The 26,844-nt window shown below is 43.1% G+C and overlaps 1 protein-coding gene across 1 annotated transcript in view; it reads left to right on the forward strand.

Moving 5' to 3' along the window:
* si:ch1073-396h14.1 (disintegrin and metalloproteinase domain-containing protein 10) overlaps nucleotides 1–26,844 on the forward strand; it is a 62,818-nt gene that overhangs the window by 33,474 nt on the left and 2,500 nt on the right. The window contains exons 7-13 of the mRNA XM_024423231.2: nucleotides 3,795–3,887; nucleotides 4,152–4,320; nucleotides 13,105–13,268; nucleotides 19,024–19,195; nucleotides 20,767–20,911; nucleotides 21,921–22,104; nucleotides 22,715–22,814. Of these exons, the coding sequence (XP_024278999.1) occupies nucleotides 3,795–3,887; nucleotides 4,152–4,320; nucleotides 13,105–13,268; nucleotides 19,024–19,195; nucleotides 20,767–20,911; nucleotides 21,921–22,104; nucleotides 22,715–22,814 (1,027 nt within the window). The remainder of the gene's footprint in view (nucleotides 1–3,794; nucleotides 3,888–4,151; nucleotides 4,321–13,104; nucleotides 13,269–19,023; nucleotides 19,196–20,766; nucleotides 20,912–21,920; nucleotides 22,105–22,714; nucleotides 22,815–26,844) is intronic.

Consider the following 26,844-nt stretch of genomic DNA (forward strand, 5'->3'; position numbering starts at 1 on the left):
ATGCCCACCCTAGGGCCAGGGCGTGACAGTACCCCCCCCCAAAAGGTGCGGATTCCGGCCGCAAAACCCTGACTAAAGGGAGGGGTCCGGTTGGGCCTTCTTTACGGCGGCGGCTCGGGTGCGGGACGTGGACCCTGCTCCACCTCAGTCTTGGCCCACTTAGGTGGCGCCTTTGGAGTGGGGACCCTTGCAGCGGGCCCCGGACTGAAGACCCATGTAGAGACCCACGTTTCTGGACTGAGGGGCTGCAAGTCTGGTGCCTCTGGACTGAGGGGCTGCGATTCTGGCAGCTCCGGAGTGAAGGGCGGCTCTGGCGGCTCCGGACTGACGGGCGGCTCTGGCGGCTCCGGACTGACGGGCGGCTCTGGCGGCTCCGGACTGACGGGCGGCCCTGGCAGCTCTGGACTGACGGGCGGCCCTGGCACCTCCGGACTGACGGGCGGCTCTTGCGTCTCCGGACTGACGGGTGGCTCTAGCAGCTCCAGACAGGAGGGCGGCTCTGGCAGCTCCGGACAGGAGGGAGACTTGGTTCAGGGAGCAGACACAGGATTCATCAGGCTGGGGAGACATACAGGCGGCCTCTTCCTTGGCCGAGGCACCAGATACACAGGGCCGTGGAGGCGCACCGGCGGTCTCGACCGCATAGCTTCCATTTTTTGGGGCTGCCTCTCGTGCTTCAGTGACCTGGTCTTGTCTTCTACCATTCTCTCCTCCCCGGTCCAACTCCTCCTACAGGTTGACGCACGCTGCTTGGTCTTCTTGTGGTGGGTAATTCTGTCACGCTCGCTATCCTCAAACTCCCTGTCATAAATCGATCAAGGCGCAACGTGCATGTAGTTCCACATCTTTTAATGAAAGTGAAACCGAAACATCAAAAAACCAAATAGGTAAACAGAAAAGAACGTGACACAACCGAGGTGCAAACAAACACACACGGAAAAATAATTACCCACAAAACACAGGTGGGAACAGGCTACCTAAGTATGGTTTTCAATCAGAGACAACGACAGACAGCTGTCCCTGATTGAGAACCATACCTTGCCAAAAACAAAGAAATACAAAAACATAGAACAAAGAACATAGAATGCCCACCCTAGTCACACCCTGGCCTAACCAAAATAGAGAATAAAAAGCCTCTCTATGGCCAGGGCGTGACAATCTCCACCCCATGGCAAAATGTGTAGAACTGAAAAAACTTGCTTTAAAACTGCGAATAATATCTCTTCTCCAAAGCAAAATGAGTAGAACTGCATGAAATGTGTTATAAATTTGCAAAATTCTCTCCCCGCCCCCATGGCAAAATGTGTAGAACTGCAGAGAATGTGCTTTAAAACAGGAACATTTCTTAAATGTAGGTGTTCCAAAAGGTTCACATTAGTGGTTTGTAGGCTATGCCTGGAAGCCTGGAGATGATAAATGTGTTAATGTTCATTAACAGTCAATTACCGTGAGACCAGCAGTTATTTGCATGACAGTTACTGGCTGACAAAATGTCATGACCATCAGGATGAATTAGATTTAATAAAATATAAATGTCAACAATAGTTCAATGCTGCTATTCAGTCAGATGACTGGATTAAACAGATTATTATGAGACAATTTGGAATTCCATTTGGTATGTACAATATGAGTTAATTAATTTGCTCTTTATGTTAAACTTTTGTAAAAGGCCAGAGTCATCGTATTTGGTGGTGGTTATGCAGTCAGTGCCTGCAGAAAACCACCTGCTCTATGCCAACTTTCAAGCCCTCTCCTCTCTTGACCACACAGCTGCTGTGGCATTACACTGGGAAGGATTAGGAGAGAGCTGTCAGGGTGACATACAGTGGGGCAAAAAAGTATTTAGTCAGCCACCAATTGTGCAAGTTCTCCCACTTAAAAAGATGAGAGTGGAGTATAGTGGCCATAGTGGAGTTTGGAGTGTGACTGTTTGAGGTTGTGGACAGGTGTCTTTTATACTGATAACAAGTTCAAATAGGTGCCATTAATACAGGTAACGAGTGGAGGACAGAGGAGCCTCTTAAAGAAGAAGTTACAGGTCTGTGAGAGCCAGAAATCTTGCTTGTTTGTAGGTGACCAAATACTTATTTTCCACCATAATTTGCAAATAAATTCATAAAAAATCCTACAATGTGATTTTCTGGATTTTTTTGTCTGTCATAGTTGAAGTGTACCTATGATGAAAATTACAGGCCTCTCTCATCTTTTTAAGTGGGAGAACTTGCACAATTGATGGCTGACTAAATACTTTTTTGCCCCACTGTAGGTGCCAAGAAGGTGTGCCAGTTGTAAACTCTAACTACCCCACATGACTAAATTAACCCAATGTTGATGGCATATCAACACAGGTTTAAGTGCCATTTGGATGCCTTCTATCTCTTCTGTGCCAGCTACACCCATCGGTATGTAGTAACACCATGGCCATGCCCAGCACTGTTACTATGGCAGCAGGGGCTGCCAAGATGGCTGCAGCCAAGTCTTTGACACCAGTAGTGAGTAGTGTGACTTTGGGCCTCCATGCCCATGACACAGGCCCAGTCCCATAGACCTGTAGTGAACTCTGGCATAACTGGTGGACCGATTGGGTCAAAGGCTCATCGTGACCTCCTGCCAAACAGCCTGCCTGTCCACCCGCTGCTTGCCTAACTTGCTGGGATGCTGTACACTATACTGTATGAAAAACTACTAGGCCTATGCGTAGTTTATGTTTGGAGTAAACTAGGTTTGCGAAAGTCTGACCACCTCTGCTATGAAGTCACACAGGACCATTCCAGTCCAGAGAAAATAGGATGTCCACTCAGCAGACCTGGGTTCAAATACTATTTCAGGCACTTCAATCATTATTCAATACATTTAAGAACAAGTATTCACATAACCTTTATATGAAAACAAGTAGTTGAATATTGGAATGTATTTGGGAATGCACTTGGAAAGTATTGGAAAATGCAAAAATATACTGACTCAAATACACTCCCATGCATTTAACCCAGGTATTTGAAAATTGTATTTGAAATAAGTATTTGAAAATACTTGCAAATACAATTTAGTTGACCAAATAACCATTTAAATACTCAAATAAAAGTACTTGTTTTGGCAGTTTTTTTTTTAAATAATCAATTACACAGAACGTTGTATTTAAATAACAAATACTCAAACACTTTGAACCCACTCAGTAAGTGAATGTGATCTCCCTGTCAGCTTTAATGGCACATGGCAGCCACGCCATCTGCTCCTGTCTTCTCACCTCTCCTGACCTAGCCAGATTCTTTCCACTCGTGACGATTTATGTTTTCCATGGCACTTGTTGTGGGCACTGGATGTCTTTATTTTTAAATCAAGCATTGTAAATGATGCACTGATGTCATCTGCGTGTAAATATGGCTCTTGTTGTCACTTGTGACCCCATTCTCACAGGACAGAGACAAGGCTGCTGTTTCCTCACTCCGAAGCATAAATATTTATGGAAAGTTCACCCTGTGCGTCGTTGTTGTTTGCAGAAGAAAAGGGATTCTATACTATGTTCTGTAGGAACTGGTTAGCATGTGACTGGTTTGCATGTGTAAGGTATGCAGGGTACAATGTCACCAGTCTCCCACCCATGCTGAAAATACAGTGGATTAAATAGCTTTGTGGAGTAGATTATGAATTGTATTAATGCCATATTCACTGTTCTGCAATGACTCTCCATAAGCAGCGAAGTAGAATGTCCTCTATAGAGAAGCAGTGTATATAACACCGTGAGCTGTTTTATGAGAATCTTCCCCATCTTTTGTCTCTGTGTCCTCCTGTCCTAGGTTGCCTCCTATGTGAGAGCGGTGAATGATATTTATGACAAGGCCGACTTTGACGGTCTCAAGCTAATCAACTTCAAAGTGAAATCACTCAGTGTAAGAACTCCACTCATTCACAATGGCTGCAATGTTCTGTGTTTCAAGGCTTATCCACTTTAGATGTGCTGATACTACAGTTTGATTACTCCTAAATTAATGAAGCTAAGCTAGCAACTTGATATGTGCAATTCACAAACTAGTTATGTTTTCCCTTTCTTTCTCTCCTTCTTGGACTCAAAGGCTCCTTTATGGGTGATTTTGGGAAGAGCTATTATAGAAATAATGCAGCATCCTCAGGTGCTGCCAATGTGTCTCCTATAGGTCATGAGAGAGGAGGATGAGACCAACCCCCTGAATCGGCCCTTCCTCGGCCCAGAGAAGCTGCTCAGTCTGTTCTCTGAGAGTAACTGGGGAAACTACTGTCTGTCCTACCTGCTGACCAACAGGGACTACAGTGGAGTGCTGGGGCTGGCATGGGAGGGCAAGACAGGTGAGAGGCAGGGTCTGGAAAGCAATAGAGACACACACACCGACACAAGCATAAAAACAGCCCCGCTGCCCTCCTAAACACTACCGCATTACACACACATACAAACCCACACATTCCTTAATTTTGACTGCTCCTCAATCACAGCCGCATCTCCAATTAAAGTTGTCCAATGCCTTCTCTAGAAGCCAAAATCTCATCTGACCTTTCCACATCTGATATGCGTCTTATTTGACCTAACTTAACCTGTTTAAATACCCCAGGTTTTGTGGGTAAAGTGTTTTACGGAAACAAATAATCTTTGCAGAACACCTCAGGAATGTCATCAATGAAACACACAGTGCTGCCATTCTAAGGACAATGTGACAAAGCCTTCTCTGTTTTATTATTGTTGTATGTGAGGAAGGGGGGACCTGTTCCCACAGGGGGTGGAGCACCTTGGGTGTTTCCATCACATTGTTAGCTGGGCCGCCTTTGATTGGCTGATCAGAGGGGCGTGAGAGAGAGACTTTCATGCATCCTTTGCGACCTCCTCTCACACACACACACACACACACACACACACACACACACACACACACACACACACACACACACACACACACACACACACACACACACACACACACACACACACACACACACACACACACACACACACACACACACACACACTGCCTTGCACCAGACTGAAATCAGACTCACATGACTGTAGAAGGACTGTGTCCACAAGACACAGAACTCTGTGGCCTTTTGCAAACAGTAATTGTAGTTGCCTTCTTAAAACATTAATCAAAACTATATTATACGGTAAAAAATGTGCTTGCAAAAAGATTAACACACCCATACTTATCTCCAAGCAGACAAAACAGAAAATCCCAGTAGATACATTTTGATCATCATGATTTAGTGACTGCAAGTAATTTTCTTTGCAGTCACTAAATCATCACATCAAATCAAATTGTATTAGTCACATGTGCCGAATACAATAAGAATAAGAAATAAAAGTAACACGTAATTAACGAGCAGCAGTAAAATAACAATAGCGAGACTATATACAGGGGGGTACCGGTACAGAGTCAATGTGCGGGGGCACCGGTTAGTCGAGGTAATATGTACATGTAGGTAGAGTTATTAAAGTGACTATGCATAGATGATAACAACAGGTAGCAGCGGGGTGCAAATAGTCTGAGTAGCCATTTGATTAGATGTTCAGGAGTCTTATGGCTTGGGGGTAGAAGCTGTTTAGAAGCCCCCGGTATCGCTAGCTGTGCGGTAGCAGAGAGAACAGTCTATAATTAGGGTGGCTGGAGACTTTGACAATTTTTAGGGCCTGCCTCTGACACCGCCTGGTACAGAGGTCCTGGGTGGCAGGAAGCTTTGCCCCAGTGATGTACTGGGCTGTACGCACTACCCACTGTAGCGCTTTGCAGTTGGAGGCCAAGCAGTTGCCATACCACACAGTGATGCAACCAGTCAATATGCTCTCGATGGTGCAGCTGTAGAACTTTTTGAGGATCTGTGGACCCCATGCCAAATCTTTTCAGTCTCCTGAGGGGGAATAGGTTTTGTCGTGCCCTCTTCACGACTGTCTTGGTGTGATTGGACCATGTTAGTTTGTTGATGATGTGGACACTAAGAAACTTGAAGCTCTCAATCTGCTCCACTACAGCCCCTTCGATGAGAATGGGGGCATGCCTGGTCCTCTTTTTCCTGTAGTCTACAATCATCTCCTTTGTCTTGATCATGTTGAGCAAGAGGTTGTTGTTCTGGAACCACCCAGCCAGGTCTCTGACCTCCTTCCTATAGGCTGTTTCTTCGTTGTCGGTGATCAGGCCTACCACTGTTGTGTCATCGGTAAACTTAATGATGGTGTTGGAGTTGTGCCCTGGCCGTGCAGTCATGAGTGAACAGGGAGTACAGGAGGGGACAGAGCACACACCCCTGAGGAGCCCCTGTGTTGAGGATCAGTGTGGCAGCTGTGTTCTTACCTACTCTTACTACCTGGGGGTGGCCCGTCAGGAAGTCCAGGATCCAGTTGCAGAGGGAGGTGTTTAGTCAAAAATCAAATCAAATGTATTTATATAGCCCTTCGTACATCAGCTGATATCTCAAAGTGCTGAACAGAAACCCAGCCTAAAACCCCAAACAGCAAGCAATGCAGGTGTAGAAGCACGGTGTCTAGGAAAAACTCCCTAGAAAGGCCAAAACCTAGGAAGAAACCTAGAGAGGAACCAGGCTATGTGGGGTGGCCAGTCCTCTTCTGGCTGTGCCGGGTGGAGATTATAACAGAACATGGCCAAGATGTTCAAATGTTCATAAATGACCAGCAAGGAGTCATCATGCCAGGTAGTCCTGAGGCATGATCCTAGGGCTCAGGTCCTCCGAGAGAGAGAAAGAAAGAGAGAACTAGAGAATTAGAGAGAGCATACTTAAATTCACACAGGACACCAGATAGGACAGGAGAAGTACTCCAGATATAACAAACTGACCCTAGCCCCCCGACACAATCTACTGCAGCATAAATACTGGAGGCTGAGACAGGAGGGGTCAGGAGACACTGTGGCCCCATCCGATGACACCCCCAGACAGGGCCAAACAGGAAGGATATAACCCCACCCACTTTGCCAAAGCACAGTCCCCACACCACTAGAGGGATATCTTCAACCACTAACTTACCATCCTGAGACCAAGCCGAGTATTGCCCACAAAGATCTCCGCCACGGCACAACCCAAGGGGGGGGGGCGCCAACCCAGACAGGAAGATCACATCAGTGACTCAACCCACTCAAGTGACGCACCCCTCCTAGGGACGGTATGAAAGAGCCCTAGTAAGCCAGTGACTCAGCCCCTGTAATAGGGTTAGAGGCAGAAAATCCCATTGGAAAGAGGGGAACCGGCCAGGCAGAGACAGCAAGGGCGGTTGGTTGCTCCAGAGCCTTTCCGTTCACCTTCACACTCCTGGGCCAGACTACACTCAATCATATGACCCACTGAAGAGATGAGTCTTCAGTAAAGACTTAAAAGGTTGAGACCGAGTTTGCGTCTCTCACATGGGTAGGTAGACCATTCCATAAACATGGAGCTCTATAGGAGAAAGCCCTGCCTCCAGCTGTTTGCTTAGAAATTCTAGGGACAATTAGGAGGCCTGCGTCTCGTGACCGTAGCGTACGTGTAGGTATGTACGGCAGGACCAAATCAGAGAGATGGGTAGGAGCAAGCCCATGTAATGCTTTGTAGGTTAGCAGTAAAACCTTGAAATCAGCCCTTGCCATGACAGGAAGCCAGTGTAGGGAGGCTAGCACTGGAGTAATATGATCCAATTTTTTTTGTTCTAGTCAGGATTCTAGCAGACGTATTTAGCACTAACTGAAGTTTATTTAGTGCTTTATCCGGGTAGCCGGAAAGTAGAGCATTGCAGTAGTCTAACCTAGAAGTGACAAATGCATGGATTCATTTTTCTGCATCATTTTTGGACAGAAAGTTTCTGATTTTTGCAATGTTACGTAGATGGAAAAAAAAAGGGCTTCACCATGTTTCATTGAAATGTACAGCTGTGTGTCATCCGCATAGCAGTGAAAGTTAACATTATGTTTTCGAATGACATCCCCAAGAGGTAAAATATATAGTGAAAACAATAGTGGTCCTAAAACGGAACCTTGAGGAAATCAACCTACAGTTGATTTGTCAGAGGACAAACCATTCACAGAGACAAACTGATATCTTTCCGACTAAACCAGGCCAGAACTTGTCCGTGTAGACCAATTTGGGTTTCCAATCTCTCCAAAAGAATGTGGTGATCGATGGTATCAAAAGCAGCACTAAGGTCTAGGAGCACGAGGACAGATGCAGAGCCTCGGTCTGATGCCATTAAAAGATCATTGACCACCTTCACAAGTGCAGTCTCAGTGCTATGATGGGGTCTCAAACCAGACTGAAGCATTTCGTATACATTGTTTGTCCTCAGGAAGGCTGCACAACAGCCTTTTCTAAAATTTTTGAGAGGAATGGAAGATTCGATATAGGCCGATAGTTTTTTATATTTTCTGGGTCAAGGTTTGGCTTTTTCAAGAGAGGCTTTATTACTGCCACTTTTAGTGAGTTTGGTACACATCCGGTGGATAGAGAGGCGTTTATTATGTTCAACATAGGAGGGCCAAGCACAGGAAGCAGCTCTTTCAGAAGTTTAGTTGGAATAGGGTCCAGTATGCAGCTTGAAGGTTTAGTATGCAGCTTGATTATTTTTATCATTGTGTCAAGAGATATAGTACTAAAACACTTGAGTGTCTCTCTTGATCCTAGGTCCTGGCAGAGTTGTGCAGACTCAGGACAACTGAGCTTTGAAGGAATACGCAGATTTAAAGAAGAGTCCGTAATTTGCTTTCTAATAATCATGGTCTTTTCCTCAAAGAAGTTCATGAATTTATTCCTGCTGAAGTGAAAGCCATCCTGTCTTGGGGAATGCTGCTTTTTAGTTAGCTTTGTGACATCAAAAAGGAATTTCAGATTGTTCTTATTTTCCTCAATTAAGTTGGAAAAATAGGATGATCGAGCAGCAGTAAGGGCTCTTCGATACTGCACGGTACTGTCTTTCCAAGCTAGTCGGAAGACTTCCAGTTTGGTGTGGCTCCATTTCCGTTCCAATTTTCTGGAAGCTTGCTTCAGAGCTCGGGTATTTTCTGTATACCAGGGAGCTAGTTTCTTATGACAAATGTTTTTAGTTTTTAGGGGTGCAACTGCATCTAGGGTATTGCGCAAGGTTTGATTGAGTTCCTCAGTTATGTGGTTAACTGATTTTTGTCCTCTGGCGTCCTTGGGTAGACAGAGGGAGTCTGGAAGGACATCAAGGAATCTTTGTGTTGTCTGTGAATTTATAGCACGACTTTTGATGTTCCTTGGTTGGGGTCTGAGCAGATTATTTGTTGCAATTGCAAACGTAATAGAATGGTGGTCCGATAGTCCAGGATTATGAGGAAAAACATTAAGATCCACAACATTTATTCCACGGGACAAAACTAGGTCCAGAGTATGACTGTGACAGTATGTAGTATGTCCAGAGACATGTTGGACAGTCCCAGGGTCCTTAGCTTATTGATGAGCTTTGAGGGCACTATGGTGTTGAACTCAGAGCTGTAGTCAATGAATAGCATTCTTACATAGGTGTTCCTTTTGTCCAGGTGGGAAAGGGAAGTGTGGAGTACAATAGAGATTGCATTATCTGTGGAACTGTTAAGGCGGTATGCAAATTGGAGTGGGTCTAGGGTTTCTGGGATAATGGTGATGATGTGAGCCATGACCAGCCTTTCAACGCACTTCATGGCTACAGGCGTGAGTGCTATGGGTCGATAATCATTTAGGCAGGTTGCTTTAGTGGTCTTGGGCACAGGGACTATGGTGGTCTGCTTGAAACATGTTGGTATTACAGACTCGGACAGGGAGAGATTGAAAATGTCAGTGAAGACACTTGCCAGTTGGTCAGCGCATGCTCGCAGTACACGTCCTGGTAATCTATCTGGCCCTGCGGCCTTGTGAATGTTGACCTGTTTAAAGGTCTTACTCACATCGGCTGAGGAGAGCGTGATCACAGTCTTCCGGAACAGCTGGTGCTCTCATGCATGTTTCAGTGTTACTTGCCTCGAAGCGAGCATAGAAGTAGTTTAGCTTGTCTGGTAGCCTTGTGTCACTGGGCAGCTCTCGGCTGTACATCCCTTTGTAGTCTGTAATGGTTTGCAAGCCCTGCAACACCCGACGAGCATCAGAGCCGGTGTAGTACGATTCGATCTTAGTCCTGTATTGACGCTTTGCCCGTTTGGTGGTTCGTCGGAGGGCATAGCGCTATTTCTTATAAGCTTCCGGGTTAGAGTCCTGCTCCTTGAAAGAGGCAGCTCTAGCCTTCAGCTCAGTGTGGATGTTGCTTGTAATCCATGGCTTCTGGTTGGGGTATGTTCGTACGGTTACTGTGGGGACGGCGTCATCGATGCACTTATTGATGAAGCCAATAACTGATGTGTTGTACTCCTCAATGTCATTGGAGGAATCACAGAACATATTCCAGTATGTGCTAGCAAAACAGTCCTGTAGCTGAGCATCTGCTTCATCTGACCACTTTTTTGTTGATCGAGTCACTGCTTCCTTCTTTCATTTTTGCTTCTAAGCAGGAATCAGGAGGATAGAATTATGGTCAGATTTTCCAAATGGAGGGCGAGGGAGAGCTTTGCATGCGTCTCTGTGTGAGAAGTAAAGGTGGTCCAGAGTTTTTTCCCCTCTGGTTGCACATTTAACATGCTGATAAAAATTTGGTAAGACCGATTTAAGTTTCCCTGCATTAAAGTCCCCGGCCACTAGGAGCGTTGCCTTTATGTGAGTGTTTTCCTGTTTGCTTATGGCGGAATACATTGAGTGTTGTCTGAGTGCCAGCATCAGTCTGTGGTGGTATGTAGACAGCTACAAAAAAGACAGATGAAAACTCTCTTGGTAGAAAGATGGGTCTACAGCTTATCATGAGGTACTCTACCTCAGGCAAGCAAAACCTTGAGACTTCCTTCGATATCGTGCACCAGCTATTATTTACAAATATACATTGTCGACCGCCACTTGTCTTACGAGATGCCGCTATTCTATTGTGCCGATATAGCGTATAACCAGCCAGCTGTATGTTGATAATGTCGTCGTTCAGCCACGACTCGGTGAAGCATATGATATTACAGTCTTGAATGTACCGTTGGTAGTTAAATCTTCCACATAGGTCATCAATTTTATTTTCCAAAAATTGCATGTTTGCTAGCAGAATGGAAGGCAGTAGGAGTTTATTCGATCTCCTACGAATTCTCAGAAGGCAGCCCGCCCTCTGGACCCTTTTTCTCCACCTTTCTCCGCCTTCTCTTCACGCAAATTATATGATGATCAAAATTGGAAGTACAACTATCCAAAGGTGCAGAATTATGGGCAATTACTATAATTTTGTGCACCAAACAATTTCATACAATTTCCGAGTGATGGCTGGAACTGGGACCTTTCTGTTGCATTTCAAAGATGGTGGTAGAAAAAAACTGGTTGTTTTTTTCTTTGTATTTTTTTCTACCAGATCTATTGTGTTATATTCTCCTACATTCAATTCACATTTACACGAACTTCAAAGTGTTTCCTTTCAAATGGTACCAAGAATATGCATATCCTTGATTCAGGGCTACAGGCAGTTCGATTTGGGTATGTCATTTTAGGCGAAAATTGAAAAAGGGGGCTATCCCTAAGAATGGAAAAACCCTGTCTCCTCCCCTTCACCCACACTTATTGAAGTGGATGTAGGTGACATCAATAAGGGATCATAGTTTTCACCTGGATTCACCTGGTCAGTCTATGTCATGGAAAGAGCAGGTGTTCCTAATGTTTTATACACTCAGTGTATATGACTATAAAGGTAATGTAGTAGTAGTGTAGTAGTAGTGGGAGATGTATTACTAGAGGTGGTTATATTGCCTGGGGAACAATAGAATTGTACATAAGTGTTGTCCTTCGCTCAATATAACCACCTCAAGCAAATATCCGTTGCTTGTGGCAATAGTGGCTGTGCTCCTTTGCAAATATATCTAGTGCCTACTGTGAAGCCAAGCCTAGTTAAATAAAGGTTACAGTGAAAAAATAAAATAAACAAAAAATATATATATTTTTAAAGCCAAGGTAAACTCCCAACTCCTATAGCCCATGTCAGTTCCATGACCAAAGCTTTTCTACGATCCACATACTGTAACAAAACGTGCCTCTCTGAAATGAGTGGTGGGCTAGCTGAAAGATGATGTCACAGTACTGCATTCTGTGAGGAAAAGGCCAGCTGTTTGTAATTGGTGGCCGGTGGGATCGCATGCAGTGCAGGAGCATTATATAAGCCAACAAGTTAAGGCAAGTCACCGATACACAGACCCATCTGGCCGTGAGGCTTTTATCTGCCCCAGTGAGAACTTAGCCTGCCTTCTGGCCTGTCAAATCAAATCAAATGAATGTTTATTTGTCACGTGCGCTGAATACAACAGGTGTAGGCAGACCGTACAGTGAAATACTTACTTACAGGCTCTAACCAATAGTGCAAAAAAGGTATTAAGTGAACAATAGGTCAGTAAAGAAATAAAACAACAGTAAAAATACAGTGAAAAACAGTAGCGAGGCTATAAAAGTAGCGAGGCTACATACAGACACTGGTTAGTCAGGCTGATTGAGGTGGTACGTACATGTAGATATGGTGAAAGTGACTATGCATATATGATGAACAGAGAGTAGCAGTAGCGTAAAGAGGGGTTGGCGGGTGGCGGGACTCAAAGCAGATAGCCCGGTTAGCCAATGTGCGAGAGCACTGGTTGGTCAGGCCAATTGAGGTAGTATGTACATATGTACATGAATGTATAGTTAAAGTGACTGTGCATATATGATAAATGTCCATACTGTCCATACTTTCATTGATATTTAGGGGGCTGGGGACAACCTCAACCTGTGGTGTTAAAAAGAAACGTCAAGGTCACGTATGCAACCTATACTGTAAGCAATATAGTGAAGGGTGGACAGCCATAACACAGCTATTACAGTAGAAATGGCACATTAGTAACAACTAACACATTCATGACTTTAAGCAACCCAGTGCAGCTGAGGTTTCTCACGCTTTATTTCTACTGCGCTGAACATGTTGTCTACTGTACACATTCTGCCAAGGAAATTGCCCTTTCACCTAAATGATAGTATCAAGTCTAGACCCTATTCATACCTTATCTTTACTCTCCTTACTTTTCCCTTATATTTCAGGGAACTGGGGAGGGATTTGTTCGCGACACACTCTCATGCGGGATGGTAGCAACGCCAGTCTGAACACGGGCCTGATCACGCTGCAGAACTACGGCCAGTACCTGCCCCCCCAACACGTTCAGCTCACCCTGGCCCATGAACTGGGCCACAGCCTGGGCGCCCCTGTGAGTTCTGGACAGTATCACCCTTGGCTATCCTTAATGTTTTACCCCCATTGGAGTCCTAGCACTTTCCTTTACTTGTTATTTTACTGATATTTGGTGTTATTTTACTGATACATGTCATTTCATCACATTACCTTTTTTTGTTGTACCGGTCGTGTTGCAGCTCTCTGCATTAATTCGTTGCAGGATTTGAACCCCTGTGCTCAAAGGCATTCTTATGTTTTGGAGTTCAGACAGTATGTGAAATAGCTGTTTTCACATGTTGAGCTTAAGTTTTCACGTGAGGAGAATAATATGGTTTCATGTTTTTGCAGTTTTACATGTTAAGACCTTCATATCTGAGAATCAGATATGCCGTTTCACATGGTAAAAAAAAGCTCACTTTCACATTTGGAATTGTAGGTTCTCATATGAAAATCAATCACATGTGAAAATATAATTTGCAGGTTCACATGTAAGAAACCTCCACATGTGAAAATCTCACTTTCACATGTGGAATTGCTTTGTCACGTGTGAAAGTTTTTCATGTATGAAACTGCAGATTAGATTTTTACATGTGAAATTCAAATCTGCAGTTTCACATGAAAGAAAACTCCACATTTACGCCAATGTTTGTAAACAAAGGAAATGTATACAAACATTGTATAGCCTTAAACCATGGTTAAAACTATAATTTGTATATAATGGATGGCATTGTCTCCTTGCATCCATAGTGTAGTCTATTGATTTGAGATTGGTTGCTTTTCTCCAGCCTCACCCCTCATCTCAGTGCTAGAGGCGTCACTACAGACGCCCTGGTTCGAATCCAGGTTGTATCATAACTAGCTGTGATTTTACAATGCAAGCGCAAATTAATTGTAAATGGATACCCAAAAATAGTTTTCAGTGCTTTTTAAAAATGTTTGTGATAGCATAATTAAATAAAACGCCTCCTTCTTTCCTGCAATTTTCCCTATCTTTGGTTATGTTACCCTGGCCTTTTTTTTTCATTTGCAAGTTTTAGTGTATTCATTCCAGCAACATAGCACCCTATATCCTACTGCTGGTTTTCTTCTGAAGCTTAGCAGGGTAGGTCCTGGTCAATCCCTGGATGGGAGAGCAGACATTTGTGAAAATAAACGTGAAGGAAAAACACGTCAAAAGTTAACGTGAAATTTCACACTTGTCCAAAAACCACGTGTTTTTTTTGTATTTTTTTGTTGTTGTAAGGAAGACCTTCCTGCCCTGGCCTTTGGTAAAACAGGATTTGTTGTGAGTGTGTATATGCAGTATGACCAATCTCAATGATCTGTCAGTTCTGCATTTCCCATGTATTGAGCACACTTAACGCTACTTGGCTGTTTACATTATTCCTGAAGTAATCAGCAAATGATCCACTTCACTGCTGCCGATGTTATAAAAGTTGGTCTTTATTGACTAATGTATAGTGTTGAGCGATTAACCAAAATATGGGCATTTGTTTTGTTTTTAAACAACTAATTTACCTATGTAATTGACCTTATTATTATTTATTTTAATTATCTTAATTTAATTTCGTTCGTTTTTTTTAATGTGAGCTCTATGCGCACATTGTGCAGTTTCTGTAGAGATAAATTAGCTCAAGCCCATACTGTGAAATGTAAAAGGGAGTTGTAATTGTCACGAACGTCGTAGTGAGCGGACCAAGGCGCAGCGTGAGTATAGTTCCACATATTTTTCATCTCCGTAAAACAAAACAATAAAGAAACAACAAACTGTGAAATCATGACCTGTGCACACAGGCAACTACACATAAACAATATCCCACCCAACACAGGTGGGGAAATGGCTACCTAAATATGATCCCTAATCAGAGGCAACGATAAACAGCTGCCTCTAATTGGAAACCATATTAGCACCAACATAGAAATATACATGCTAGAACAACCCCTAGTCATGCCCTGACCTACTACACCATAGAGAACCAAGGGCTCTCTATGGTCAGGGCGTGACAGTAATTTCCAACAGGCCAATATTCTACATAGTTTAGAGCAGAAAATGTGGTAATTAATTACAATGACCATAATCCATTGCAAACCTACTTGTCCAGTCTGTGTGTTTCTTTTAGCCTGTTACATAAAAGATACAGAAGGATGAGAGATGTAGAGGGATAGATGGACAGTGAGCAGTTGCTTCCCAAGGTACTGTATCTCTACCTAAAAATAAATGACCTAAGTGATTGATAGTTGGTATTCAGCAGTCCAAAAACTTAGCCTTATTTGCTACTAAAATTTTGATTTTGTCAGACAGAATAAGCCGCAGACAGAATATACACAACGACTTAATAAAAAAAATGAAAGTAAAGTCGTGAATACATGATGGTTAACAAGTGATAAGCAGTAATGTTCAGTCACTACCATCATGGGACTTTTATTCATTGTTTTATTCTGTGTTGTTACAGCATCCAACCCACAGAATGTCTAGTGCATTCAATGTATAAAAAAAACAAGAATCTAAACCGAAATCCGTGATTGATTTTTATTAATCGAACCAATCTCTGAAAGCACTAATCGCTCAGCATTACTAATGATTAGTGCATTTGGAAAGTATTTGTGTTACGTTATAGCCTAATTCTAAAATAGATTTAATAACAATTAATCTACACACAATACCCCATAATGACGAAGCGAAAGCAGGTTTTTACACATTTTTGCATGTCAAAACAAAAACCAAGCTATGAGGTCGAAGGAAATGTCGTAGTGCTTGAGATAGGATTGTGTCAAGGCACAGATCTGGGGAACACAGTGGCTCCATCCTTCTAAAATGGAAGAAGTTTGGAACCAACAAGACTCTTCCCAGCCAATCTGAGCTATTGGGGGAGAAGGACCTTGGTCAGGGAGGTGACCAAAAACCAGATGGTCACTGACAGAGCTCCAGAGTTCCTCTGTGGAGATGGGAGAACCTTCCAGAAGGACAACCATCTCTGCAGCACTCCACCAATCAGGCCTTTATGGTATAGTGCCCAGACGGAAGCCACTCCTCAGCAAAAAGCACATGACAGCCCGCTTGGAGTTTGCCAAAAGGCACCTAAAGGACTTGCCAACCATGAGAAACAAGATTCTCTGGTTGGATGAAACCAAGATTGAACTCTTTAGCCTGAATGTCAAACGTCACGTCTGGAGGAAACCTGGCACCATCCCTACGGAGAAGGATGGTGGTGACAGCATCATGCTGTGGGGAGCTTTTTCAGCGGCAGGGACTGGGAGACTAGTCAGGATCGAGGGAAAGATGAAAGGAGCAATGTACAGAGAGATCCTTGATGAAAACCTGCTCCAGAGTGCTCAGGACCTCAGACTGGGGCGAAGGTTCACCTTCCAACAGGACACCAACCCTAAGCACACATGAATCAAGGCTGTAATCGCTGCCAAAGGTTCAAAATACTGAGTAAAGTGTCTGAAAACGTGTGTAAATGTGTAAATTATTTTATTCTTTTAAACATTTGCAAAAATGTTTAAAAAATCTGGTTTAGCTTTGTCATTGTGGAGTATTGTGTGTAGAGTGATGAGGAAAACAATCAATTGAATATATATTAGAATAAGGCTGTATCGTAACAAAATGTCAAGGGGTCTGAATACTTTCTGAATGCACTGTATGTTATAAAGTCTTGGCACACTAGCTTACACATTATATTTTTACATTTTCTCCCTCACCAAAAGTGTTGTTTGCAGAACATTACATTTTTACATTTGAGTAATTTTGCAGATGTTCTTATCCAGAGTGACTTACAGGAGCAAGTAGAGTTAAGTGCATTGCTCAAGGGCACATGTTTCACCTAATCGGCTCGGTGATTTTGGTTACTGGCTCAATGCTCTTATCTTAACTGATAGGCTACCTGCCACCCATTATTGGTACCCCTTACAGAAACCCCCCCACACACCCACTTTCCCTCCATAACCACCAGCAGCACCATCTACGACCTTTCTCCCACTGCCTCAAATGCCAACATTCCATCCCCCTCCCTATACCCTGCTCCCACAGAGATGTTATTCACACTTCCATAGGCAGCAATGGATTCTTTCCAGGCGTTTCTGCACAGATTAGTTCTGCTACAGCATGTCGGTCTGTGGCCCTTTTATAAATCCAGCAGGTTCTTGGCTGAACGGTGCAGTATCCCGGGTCCACTGACAGGCATGCCTCATTGTTTCCAGATGGAGGATGGGATAGGGCACAGAGAGATCAGAGGGCCTGCTTCACCTGAGATGTATGATAAGGGGGAGGTAAGGGGTCTGAGGGGAGAGAGGGGAGAGAGGGGGCCAGGCCTTTGGCCTACTTTGGTAATGATATTCTCTCCCATAGTCCCATAGTGTCTGGAAACCCTCTTGCTATCCTTAATGTGACAGCATGGCCCTCCGAGAGATAGAGGGAAGAGTGAGAGAAGAACCTAACAAAGTGGCCTCAGTCATTTGTCTACACATAGTTTATTTGCCCCTTAAACTGTTCTAAGTGATTACAATCCCAGTCCATATTAACATCTCAACAGCAGATTTAAACACATGAACGATCGGACCTCGTCATTTGTTCTGGTACATAATCAGAGAAAGTGGGTCTTGGAGAGATTCAGCGAAGGCCTCAGGGCTGTATCTATATGTGCTGTCCTGGGTGTGTCGTTTGTTATGAGAACATTGTATTCCTCTTCCAGAACCATGGCCAACAGTGACACAGCACTTTTGTTTCTCTCTTAAAATGACCTTCATTTAAGTTAACAAGCGTTTGTATCCAGCAATAAAGAGAGTCATTTTTAGTCTTAAGGCTGTGATCGAATCCCCGAGCTGACAAGGTAAAAATCTGTCTTTCTGCCCCTAAACAAGGCAGTTAACCCACTGTTCCTAGGCCGTCATTGTAAATAACTGACTTAACTGACTTGCCAGGTTAAATAAAGGATACATCTTGGGGGCTCCCGAGTGGCGCAGCTGTCAAAGGCACTGCATCTCAGTGCTAGAGGCATCACTACAGACCCTGGTTTGATTTCAGGCTGTATCACAACCGGCCGTGGTTGGGAGTCCCATAGTGTGGTGCACAATTGGCCCAGCGTCATCCGGGTTAGGGTTTGGCCAGGGTAGGCCAAACCCTCATTATAAATAATAATTTGTTCTTACTATTTTACAATTGTAACGATATTCGTCTTCCTCTGACGAGGAGTATGAAGGATCGGACCAATATGCAGCGTGGTACGTGTCCATGTTGATAATTTATTAACATTGAACACCAAAAACAAAATAACAAGGAGAACGAACGAAAACTAAACAGTTCTGTCTGGTGAAGACACAGAGACAGAAAACAAACACCCACGAAACACAAGTGGGAAAAGGCTACCTAAGTATGATTCTCAATCAGAGACAACTAACAACACCTACCTCTGATTGAGAACCATACCAGGCCAAACGCAAACACAACATAGAAAACGGAACATAGACAACCCACCCAACTCACGCCCTGACCATACTAAAACAAAGACATAATAAAAGAACTAAGGTCAGAACGTAACAACAATGAGTTCAGTAGTTGTTTTCTCAGAATCACCCCATACAAATCCCTCCAATAGTTTTACTTTGAATGAAAAAGGATGTTCAGTAATAACTTCCTTTTCATCTGGTGAAAATTATCGAATTTGACATAAATATGTTTGAATACGAGGGCCCCAATGTCCATAATCGTGTACTAGAAGGAGACAAAACTTCTTGAGCTCATTCTACTGTGAAGTAGAACCTTTATGTTCTGTGTTGTATTTGCTTCTCAGCATGATGAAGGTTTGGATTGTGGGAACCTGGGTTCTTCTGGAGGGAAAGGCAGGTTCTTGATGTTCCCTCACGCTACCAATGAGGTCCGGGAGAACAACGATAAGTTCTCTCCCTGCAGCATCAAGCATATCAGCCGAGTCCTGAAAGTCAAGAAGGATGACTGCTTTGTGGGTGAGGCTCTACATGTAGGTCTAAACAAACCAGACCTCCTCTGTGGAAAAGAGGACATCAATAGTATGTAGTGTTCTGTTTCTCTACAGTGCCTTCAGAAAGTATTCATACCCATTTACTTTTTCCACATTTTGTTGTGTGAAAGCCTGAATTTAATTGATTAAATGTAGATTTTTTTATCACTTCCCTACACACAATACCTGATAATGTCAAAGTGGAATTATGTTTTTCAAAATGTTTACAAATGATTTTAAAATGAAAAGCTTAAGTCAAAAGTATTCAACCACTAGGCATGCCTAAATAAGTTCGGGAGTAAAAATCACATAATCACATAGTAAATTGCATGTACTCACTATGTCTGCAATAATAGTGTTAAATGTGATTTTTGAATAACTACCTCATCTCTTTACACCACACATACAATTATCTTTAAGGTCCCTCAGTTGTGCAATGCATTTTTCAACACAGATTCAACCACAAAGACCAGGGAGGTTTTCCAATGCCTAACAAAGAAGGGCCCCTATTGGTAGATGGGTAAACATAAAAAGCAGACATTTATTATCCCTTTGAGCATGGTTATTATAATTACACGTTGGATGGTGTATCAATACACCCAGTCACTACAAAGATACAGGCGTCGTTCCTAACTCAGTTGCCGGAGAGGAAGGAAACGGCTCAGGGATTTCACCATGAGGCCAATGGTGACTTTAAAACAGTTACAGAGTTTAATGGCTGTGATAGGACAAAACTGAGGATGGATCAACAACATTGTAGTTACTCCACAATACTAACCTAACTAATAGAGTGAAAAGAAGGAAGCCTGTACAGAATAAAAGTATTCCAAAACATGCATCCTGTTTGCAACAAGGCAACAAGTATCACCAGACAATAGAAGATGAATTCCCCTTTCAGCAGGACAATAATCTTAAACACAAGGCCAAATCTACACTGGAGTTGCTTACCAAGAAGACAAAGAATGGCCGAGTTACAGTTTTGACTTAAATCTACTTGAAAATCTATGGCAAGACCTGAAAATGGTTGTCTAGCAATGATCAACAACCAATTTGACAGAGCTTGAAGAATTTAGAAAATAATCATGGGTGAATGTTGCACTATCCAGGTGTGGAAAGCTCCTAGAGACACAGAAAGACTCACAGCTGTAATCGCTGCCAAAGGTGCTACTACAAAGTATTGACTCAGAAATATCTAATTACATAAGTTTATTTACCATTACATACCTTTATTTCATTTTCAATAAATTTGCAAAAATGAATAAAAATGTGTTTTACATTGTCATTATGGAGTATTGTGTGTAGATTGGTGGGATAAAAAAAAGTTTTAATCCATTTTGATTTTTCAGGCTGTAACAACAAAATATGGAATACGTCAAATGGTATGAATACTTTCTGAAGGCACTGTATCTCTCTGTGTCTCTCTCTCTGGGTATCTATCTCTCTCTCTCTGGATCTGATTTATTCCAATCATTTATGAAGATACCACAGGACATCTACATGAGTCAGCAGTGTTGAGATGAGCTAATGTGTGTGGCTATATGTGTTCTGTCCTGTCAGTCAGTGATCAGCCCATCTGTGGGAATCAGATCGTGGAGGAGGGGGAGGAGTGTGATGTGGGCCACAACGAGACAGACCTCTGCTGCCACAGTGCCAAGGAATCTGTGGGCATCCAGTGTCGCCTGAAACCTAGCAAGAAGTGCAGGTAACTTCAGTTCCAAAGTTTCGCAATTAAAATCAGTAGTAGGATTAAAATTGTCCCTTTGCAATTTGCTGATTCTAGATCTGTTTCTATGGGTAATTTATATATAAAGTTACATAACATCACCCATGAAACATTTTTGTCAAATCAAATCAAATGTATTTATATAGCCCTTCGTACATCAGCTGATATCTCAAAGTGCTGTACAGAAACCCAGCCTAAAACCCCAAACAGCAAGCAACGCAGGTGTTGAAGCACGTTGGCTAGGAAAAACTCCCTGGAAGGGCCAAAACCTAGGAAGAAACCTAGAGAGGAACCAGGCTGTGAGGGGTGGCCAGTCCTCTTCTGGCTGTGCCGGATGGAGATTATAACAGAACATGGCCAAGATGTTCAAATGTTCATAAATGACCAGCATGGTCAAATAATAGGTCTGGGACAGGTAGCACGTCCGGTCAGGATTCCATAGCCGCAGGCAGAACAGTTGAAACTGGAGCAGCAGCATGGCCAGGTGGACTGAGGACAGCAAGGAGTCATCATGCCAGGTAGTCCTGAGGCATGGTCCTAGTGCTCAGGTCCTCCGAGAGAGACAAAGAAAGAAAGATAGAAAGAGAGAATTAGAGAGAGCATACTTAAATTCACACAGGACACCGGATAAGACAGGAGAAGTACTCCAGATATAACAAACTGACCCTAGCCCCCGACACATAAATTACTGCAGCATAAATACTGGAGGCTGAGACAGGAGGGGTCAGGAGACACTGTGGCCCCATCCGATGATACCCCTGGACAGGACCAAACAGGAAGGATATAACCCCACCCACTTTGCCAAAGCACAGCCCCCACACCACTAGAGGGATATCTTCAACCACCAACTTACCATCCTGAGACAAGGCCGAGTATAGCCCACAAAGACACCCAGTAATTGTCTCTCTTTGTATATCTGTCCGTCCGCCCACCTGCCTGTCTGTCTCTCTGTCTATCTGTCTGTTTGTCTTTCTGTCTGTCCCCTCAGTCCCAGTCAGGGTCTGTGCTGTGGGCCAACGTGTGTCTTGAAACCGTCAGGGGTCAGCTGTGAGGAGGAGTCAGACTGTCAGCTGGAGAGTATTTGCTCTGGTCTCTCCCCCATCTGCCCCGAGCCTGTGGCCAAGGCCAACATGACCATATGCAGTCTGGGCACCCGGGTGTGTCTCAACGGGGTGAGCACCGTAGGAGGGCCAGACGATGACTCAACATTTTCACCCATTGCACCCACTGTCTCATTGCGACGACATTCCAAAGTCAACAGTATCCACTTTCACAGGATCTGTTGTCCTTGGTTGCCAACTTGAGTACATTTACTCAATGTTTTCACCCATTCAGATGATAAATGGGGTTCTGAGTTTGGAAAGTTGTTCTGAATGTGAAGATTGCTCAACTGTTTCAATGTAAATTACATATGTATGGCTCTCTATGGGGGCATAAATCCTGAAATATAAGATTTGGACCAGAACACATTTCTGAGGCTACCTGGAGCAAGGAACAAGTTAACTGAATACAGATGTTTAGGATTTGTGGAAATGAGCAGGCCTGTCCTGCATTTTTGTCTGTGAGACTTCACTGGTGGCCATAATGTACTAGAGCTCATCCAGGCTAGAGCTCATCCATTCTCTTTATGTCTTCTCCCCTCTCTCCTCTATTTCACCATCCCTCTCTATCCTTCCCCTCCTCTTCCCCTATCCTTTTCCCTTTCTCCATCTCTCTATCTCTCTCTCTCCCTCCTTCACTCTCCCCTATCTTTTTCTCTCCATTTCTCCCTCTATTTCTCAGAACTGTGCTAAATCACTGTGTGTGAGGTACGGCCTGGAGCAGTGTGACTGTCTGGGAGAGTCCAAAAACGAAAAGTGCCACATGTGCTGTCAACAGCCGGGTAAGCACTGTCATGACGTTGGCCTGGGGGTAGATTTATGACAGTCAAAAATACCTCTTCCCCCCTTTTTCCTCTCTCTACCCTACTGATGTGAAATTTGAAAACCCCTTGGTTAACATACAGATTCTGGGAACATCAGAAGGTGGGGGGAAATTAACTATATTCTGGTAATCTGACCAATTGAAAATATGCGGTGGTACTTAATGAATATGATGTCAGTTCAGTTGTCATCTGGGACAATTCTCATCAATGATAGGATGACATAAACTCTACAGTGGAAAGTCTACACATCAGAGTTATCGGATTCACATGGAATTGTTGTTCAATTTAAATGTTTGAATATAAAATTATTGGTGAAGAGATTAAATGTAATTTTAGCTTCCAAATGAGAGATTTGGGTTTTCATAAGGTTAGGGCTCTGCTCAATCAGTGGCCCGCCCCTGTGAAGAGTCATGGGTTATAAAACTTTTCAGACACACCCTTCTCCCTCTACTATATAAAGCCTTGACAAAAATGTAACCTCCTGTTCCGAGGACGTGAGAACGACGGTCTGATGTCAGAATGGTTCAGATAATAACTGCAGAACGAAGCCAACATCAGCGTGAGCTTTGGTTGCGAATGGTATGCACTTTGAACTCTTATTCACTACAGAAGTGAAAAGGAAAACCCTCAAACGGATCACTAATACCTTTGACCTTACACAGCTAGTTAAAGGGCCAACCAGGGTGACTTGTTGCTCTAAAACACAGATTGATTTGGTGTTCAGTAATAAACCAGAGAGAGTGACTAAATCATTCAATATGGTTACTGGGCTGTCTGATCATAATCTGACACTTATAGCCAGAAAGCTGTCTAAGAGCAGGTTTAACCTCTCTACTGTTAGAAAGCCGGATCAACTCAGAATACCTAAGAGTGATTTAAACTATTTTGAAAAAGCAATTAAGGGAATAAACTGGAATGATCTCTTGTCCTATACAGACGTGGAAGCTGATAGTCAGGTTTTTCTATCCACAATTCAGACTACAATAAATGGCTTCCTAAAGAAAATCAAATCCAAACCTGGCCAAAAGAGCACTCTTCCTTAGCTAAATGGAGAAATCTGGAAATTGATGAAAGAATGATATTATGCTCTAAAAATAGCCCTAAAATCTAAATTAGAGCATGACAGACGTAGGTTTACCATGTTGAGAAATGAGGTGATGAAAGAAATCAGACAGGCCAAGGCAAACTTTTTTATTAACATAATTGGTGAAGCAAAGGGAAATTCTAAATTGATCTGGGAGAATCTAAAAAAGTTAACAGGGAAAGACCATAGTAACACTGCAAAAAGACTAGAAATCATGGTGAATAACAATCTATCACAGGATGCAGTCGAAATAGCAACAGCCTTCAATTCCTACTTTATTGACTCTGTCAGGGTACTGACACAGAACCCCTCCACTGGTTTATTGGGCTCAGTGCTAGTGAATGACACTCAACCTGTCTTCATCATAAGGGAGGTTTCTGAGTCAAAGGTGAACAAGGTGATTAGCTCACTAAAGAACTCTAAAGCCAAAGATGTGTTTGGGATGGACTCTACCTTTCTTAAAAACTACAAAGAGTCACGCATTGGCCCCATTACTAAGGTCACCAACACATCTATTGGTCTCGGAGTGTTTCCTAGGGTATGGAAGTCGGCCATAATAACGGCCATCTTTAAATCAGGCGACCCTGCTGACGTGAGTAACTACAGGCCCATTAGTATACTACCTGTGGTGTCAAAGGTTGTTGAAAAGTGTGTAGCAGAACAACTGATTGCCCACCTCAACAACAGCCCCTTCACATTACACTCCATGCAGTTTGGCTTCAGAGCGAAACACTCCACAGAAACGGCCAACTGCTTTCTTCTGGAAAATGTGAAGTCCAAGATGGACAAAGGGGGTGCTGTTGGGGCTGTGTTTCTGGACCTAAGGAAGGCTTTTGATACTGTTAACCATGAGATTCTCATCACAAAATTGTCCAAGTTCAACTTTTCCCCTGATGCCTTGAGATGGATGAAATCATACCTTGAAGGCAGAACTCAGTGTGTCAGAGTGAGCAATGAGATGTCGCCCACTCGTAGCTATGACGAAATTGTTTGACTACAGAGGTAGCAAAACTGTACTTCGAATCTATGATACTCCCCCACTTAACATACTGCTTGACTAGTTGGGCCCAAGCTTGCTGTACAACCTTAAAACCTATTCAGTCTGTCTACAAACAGGCTCTCAAAGTGCTTGATAGGAAGCCCAACAGCCATCATCATTGTCACATCCTTAGAAAGCATGAGCTCTTGAGTTGGGAAAATCTTGTGCAATACACCGACGCATGTCTTGTATTCAAGATCCTTAATGGCCTGGCTCCCCCTCCACTCAATATTTTTGTTAAACAGAAAACCCAGACATATGGCAGCAGATCCACAAGGTCTGCCATGAGAGGTGACTGTATAGTTCCCCTAAGGAAAAACACCTTTAGTAAATCTGCATTCTCTGTGAGAGCTTCCCATGTCTGGAATACACTGCCATCAGACACACATAACTGCACCACATATCACACTTTCACAAAATGCTTGAAGACATGGCTAAAGGTCAATCAGATTTGTGAACATGGTCCCTAGCTGTGTGTTGCCGCTTTCCATGTTGTCTGTAGCTTGTGAGGTGTGGAAACACTTTGTTGCTTTTATGAATTTTGTCTTGCTGCTTTTTGTTCTATGTTGCTCTGTCTGTATGCTATGTCTTGCTTATCCTATGTTGCTATGTCTTGCTTGTTCTATGTTACTATTGTCTATATTGTAATTGTTTTTAATAACCTGCCCAGGGACTGCGGTTGAAAATTAGCCCGCTGGCTAAAACCGGCACTTTTACTGAAACGTTGTTTAATGTGCACTGTCCCTGTAAAAATAAAAAATAAACTCAAACTCAAACCTCCTAGCCGTTGAGTTAGCAACAGCAGCTGCAAATGAGGGTTAGGAAGGAACAGACAGAGTATCCCGTCTATCACACAACTACGTTACTACAACGTATCCAATTGACCATCAGAGACATTCTTCAAAGGACAAAGGAGTCGGTTTGGCAACACGGCCTTCCATCTACCACCAACCTACCGAAGCGCAGCTCAGAGTAAATATTTATTGCATTTTCCTTTTCCAAATGGGCGGTAATTTAGACTACATAAAATACTGTATTTACGATAGCACAGCTTCTTCCTTTGGTCCACAGTCTTCCCGCTCTTTCACTCAAACCCAGCCCTTTCCTTTTGTGTAACCAGCTGTCATATCTGTTCCGCCCGCCAGGGACGTTTTCCTTTCTGACGTAATTTGTAATCAAGGTATGATTCATTCTGTGTATATGTAATTCTGTGTGATTAGTTGGTATTTAGTAAATAAATAATTAAACCCAATTTTGTATTGCTGATTCAACTTGTTAGCCAGGGTTCGTGAAGATAACCAAGAATTTACAACTTTCAGATGAGACTGAATTAAGGTGACGATTAATATTGACTGCTATTGATGTAAAATATTACTAGGTCTTTAAGAGTTTATTCGGAAGATAACAGCTCTATAAATATTATTTTGTGGTGCCCCGACTCTCTAGTTAATTACATCTACATGATTAGCTCAATCAGGTAATATTAATTACGGAGAAATTATTTTATAGAAAAGCATGTCATATCACTTAATCCGGCATAGCCAAAGACACGACAGCACAATCCCTCTTCTCCTCCCTCACCCTCGTTTCCTCTGATGTGCTTAGATCTGGAGAATGGGGCGGCAGGGTAGGCTAGTGGTTAGAGAGTTGGACTAGTTACCGAAAGGTTGCAAGTTCAAATCCCCGAGCTGACAAGGTACAAATCTGTCGTTCTGCCGTGGGTTAACAGGCAGTTTAACCCACTGCTCCTAGGCCGTCATTGAAAATAAGAATTTGTTCTTAACTGACTTGCCTAGTAAAATAAAAAAAGTGTTTATGATTGGGGAAAAAACGTTTGCTTTGAGGTTCCCATCATAATACATCCT

This window comes from Oncorhynchus tshawytscha, linkage group LG06 (assembly GCF_018296145.1).
Source record: "Oncorhynchus tshawytscha isolate Ot180627B linkage group LG06, Otsh_v2.0, whole genome shotgun sequence".
NCBI lineage: Eukaryota > Metazoa > Chordata > Actinopteri > Salmoniformes > Salmonidae > Oncorhynchus > Oncorhynchus tshawytscha.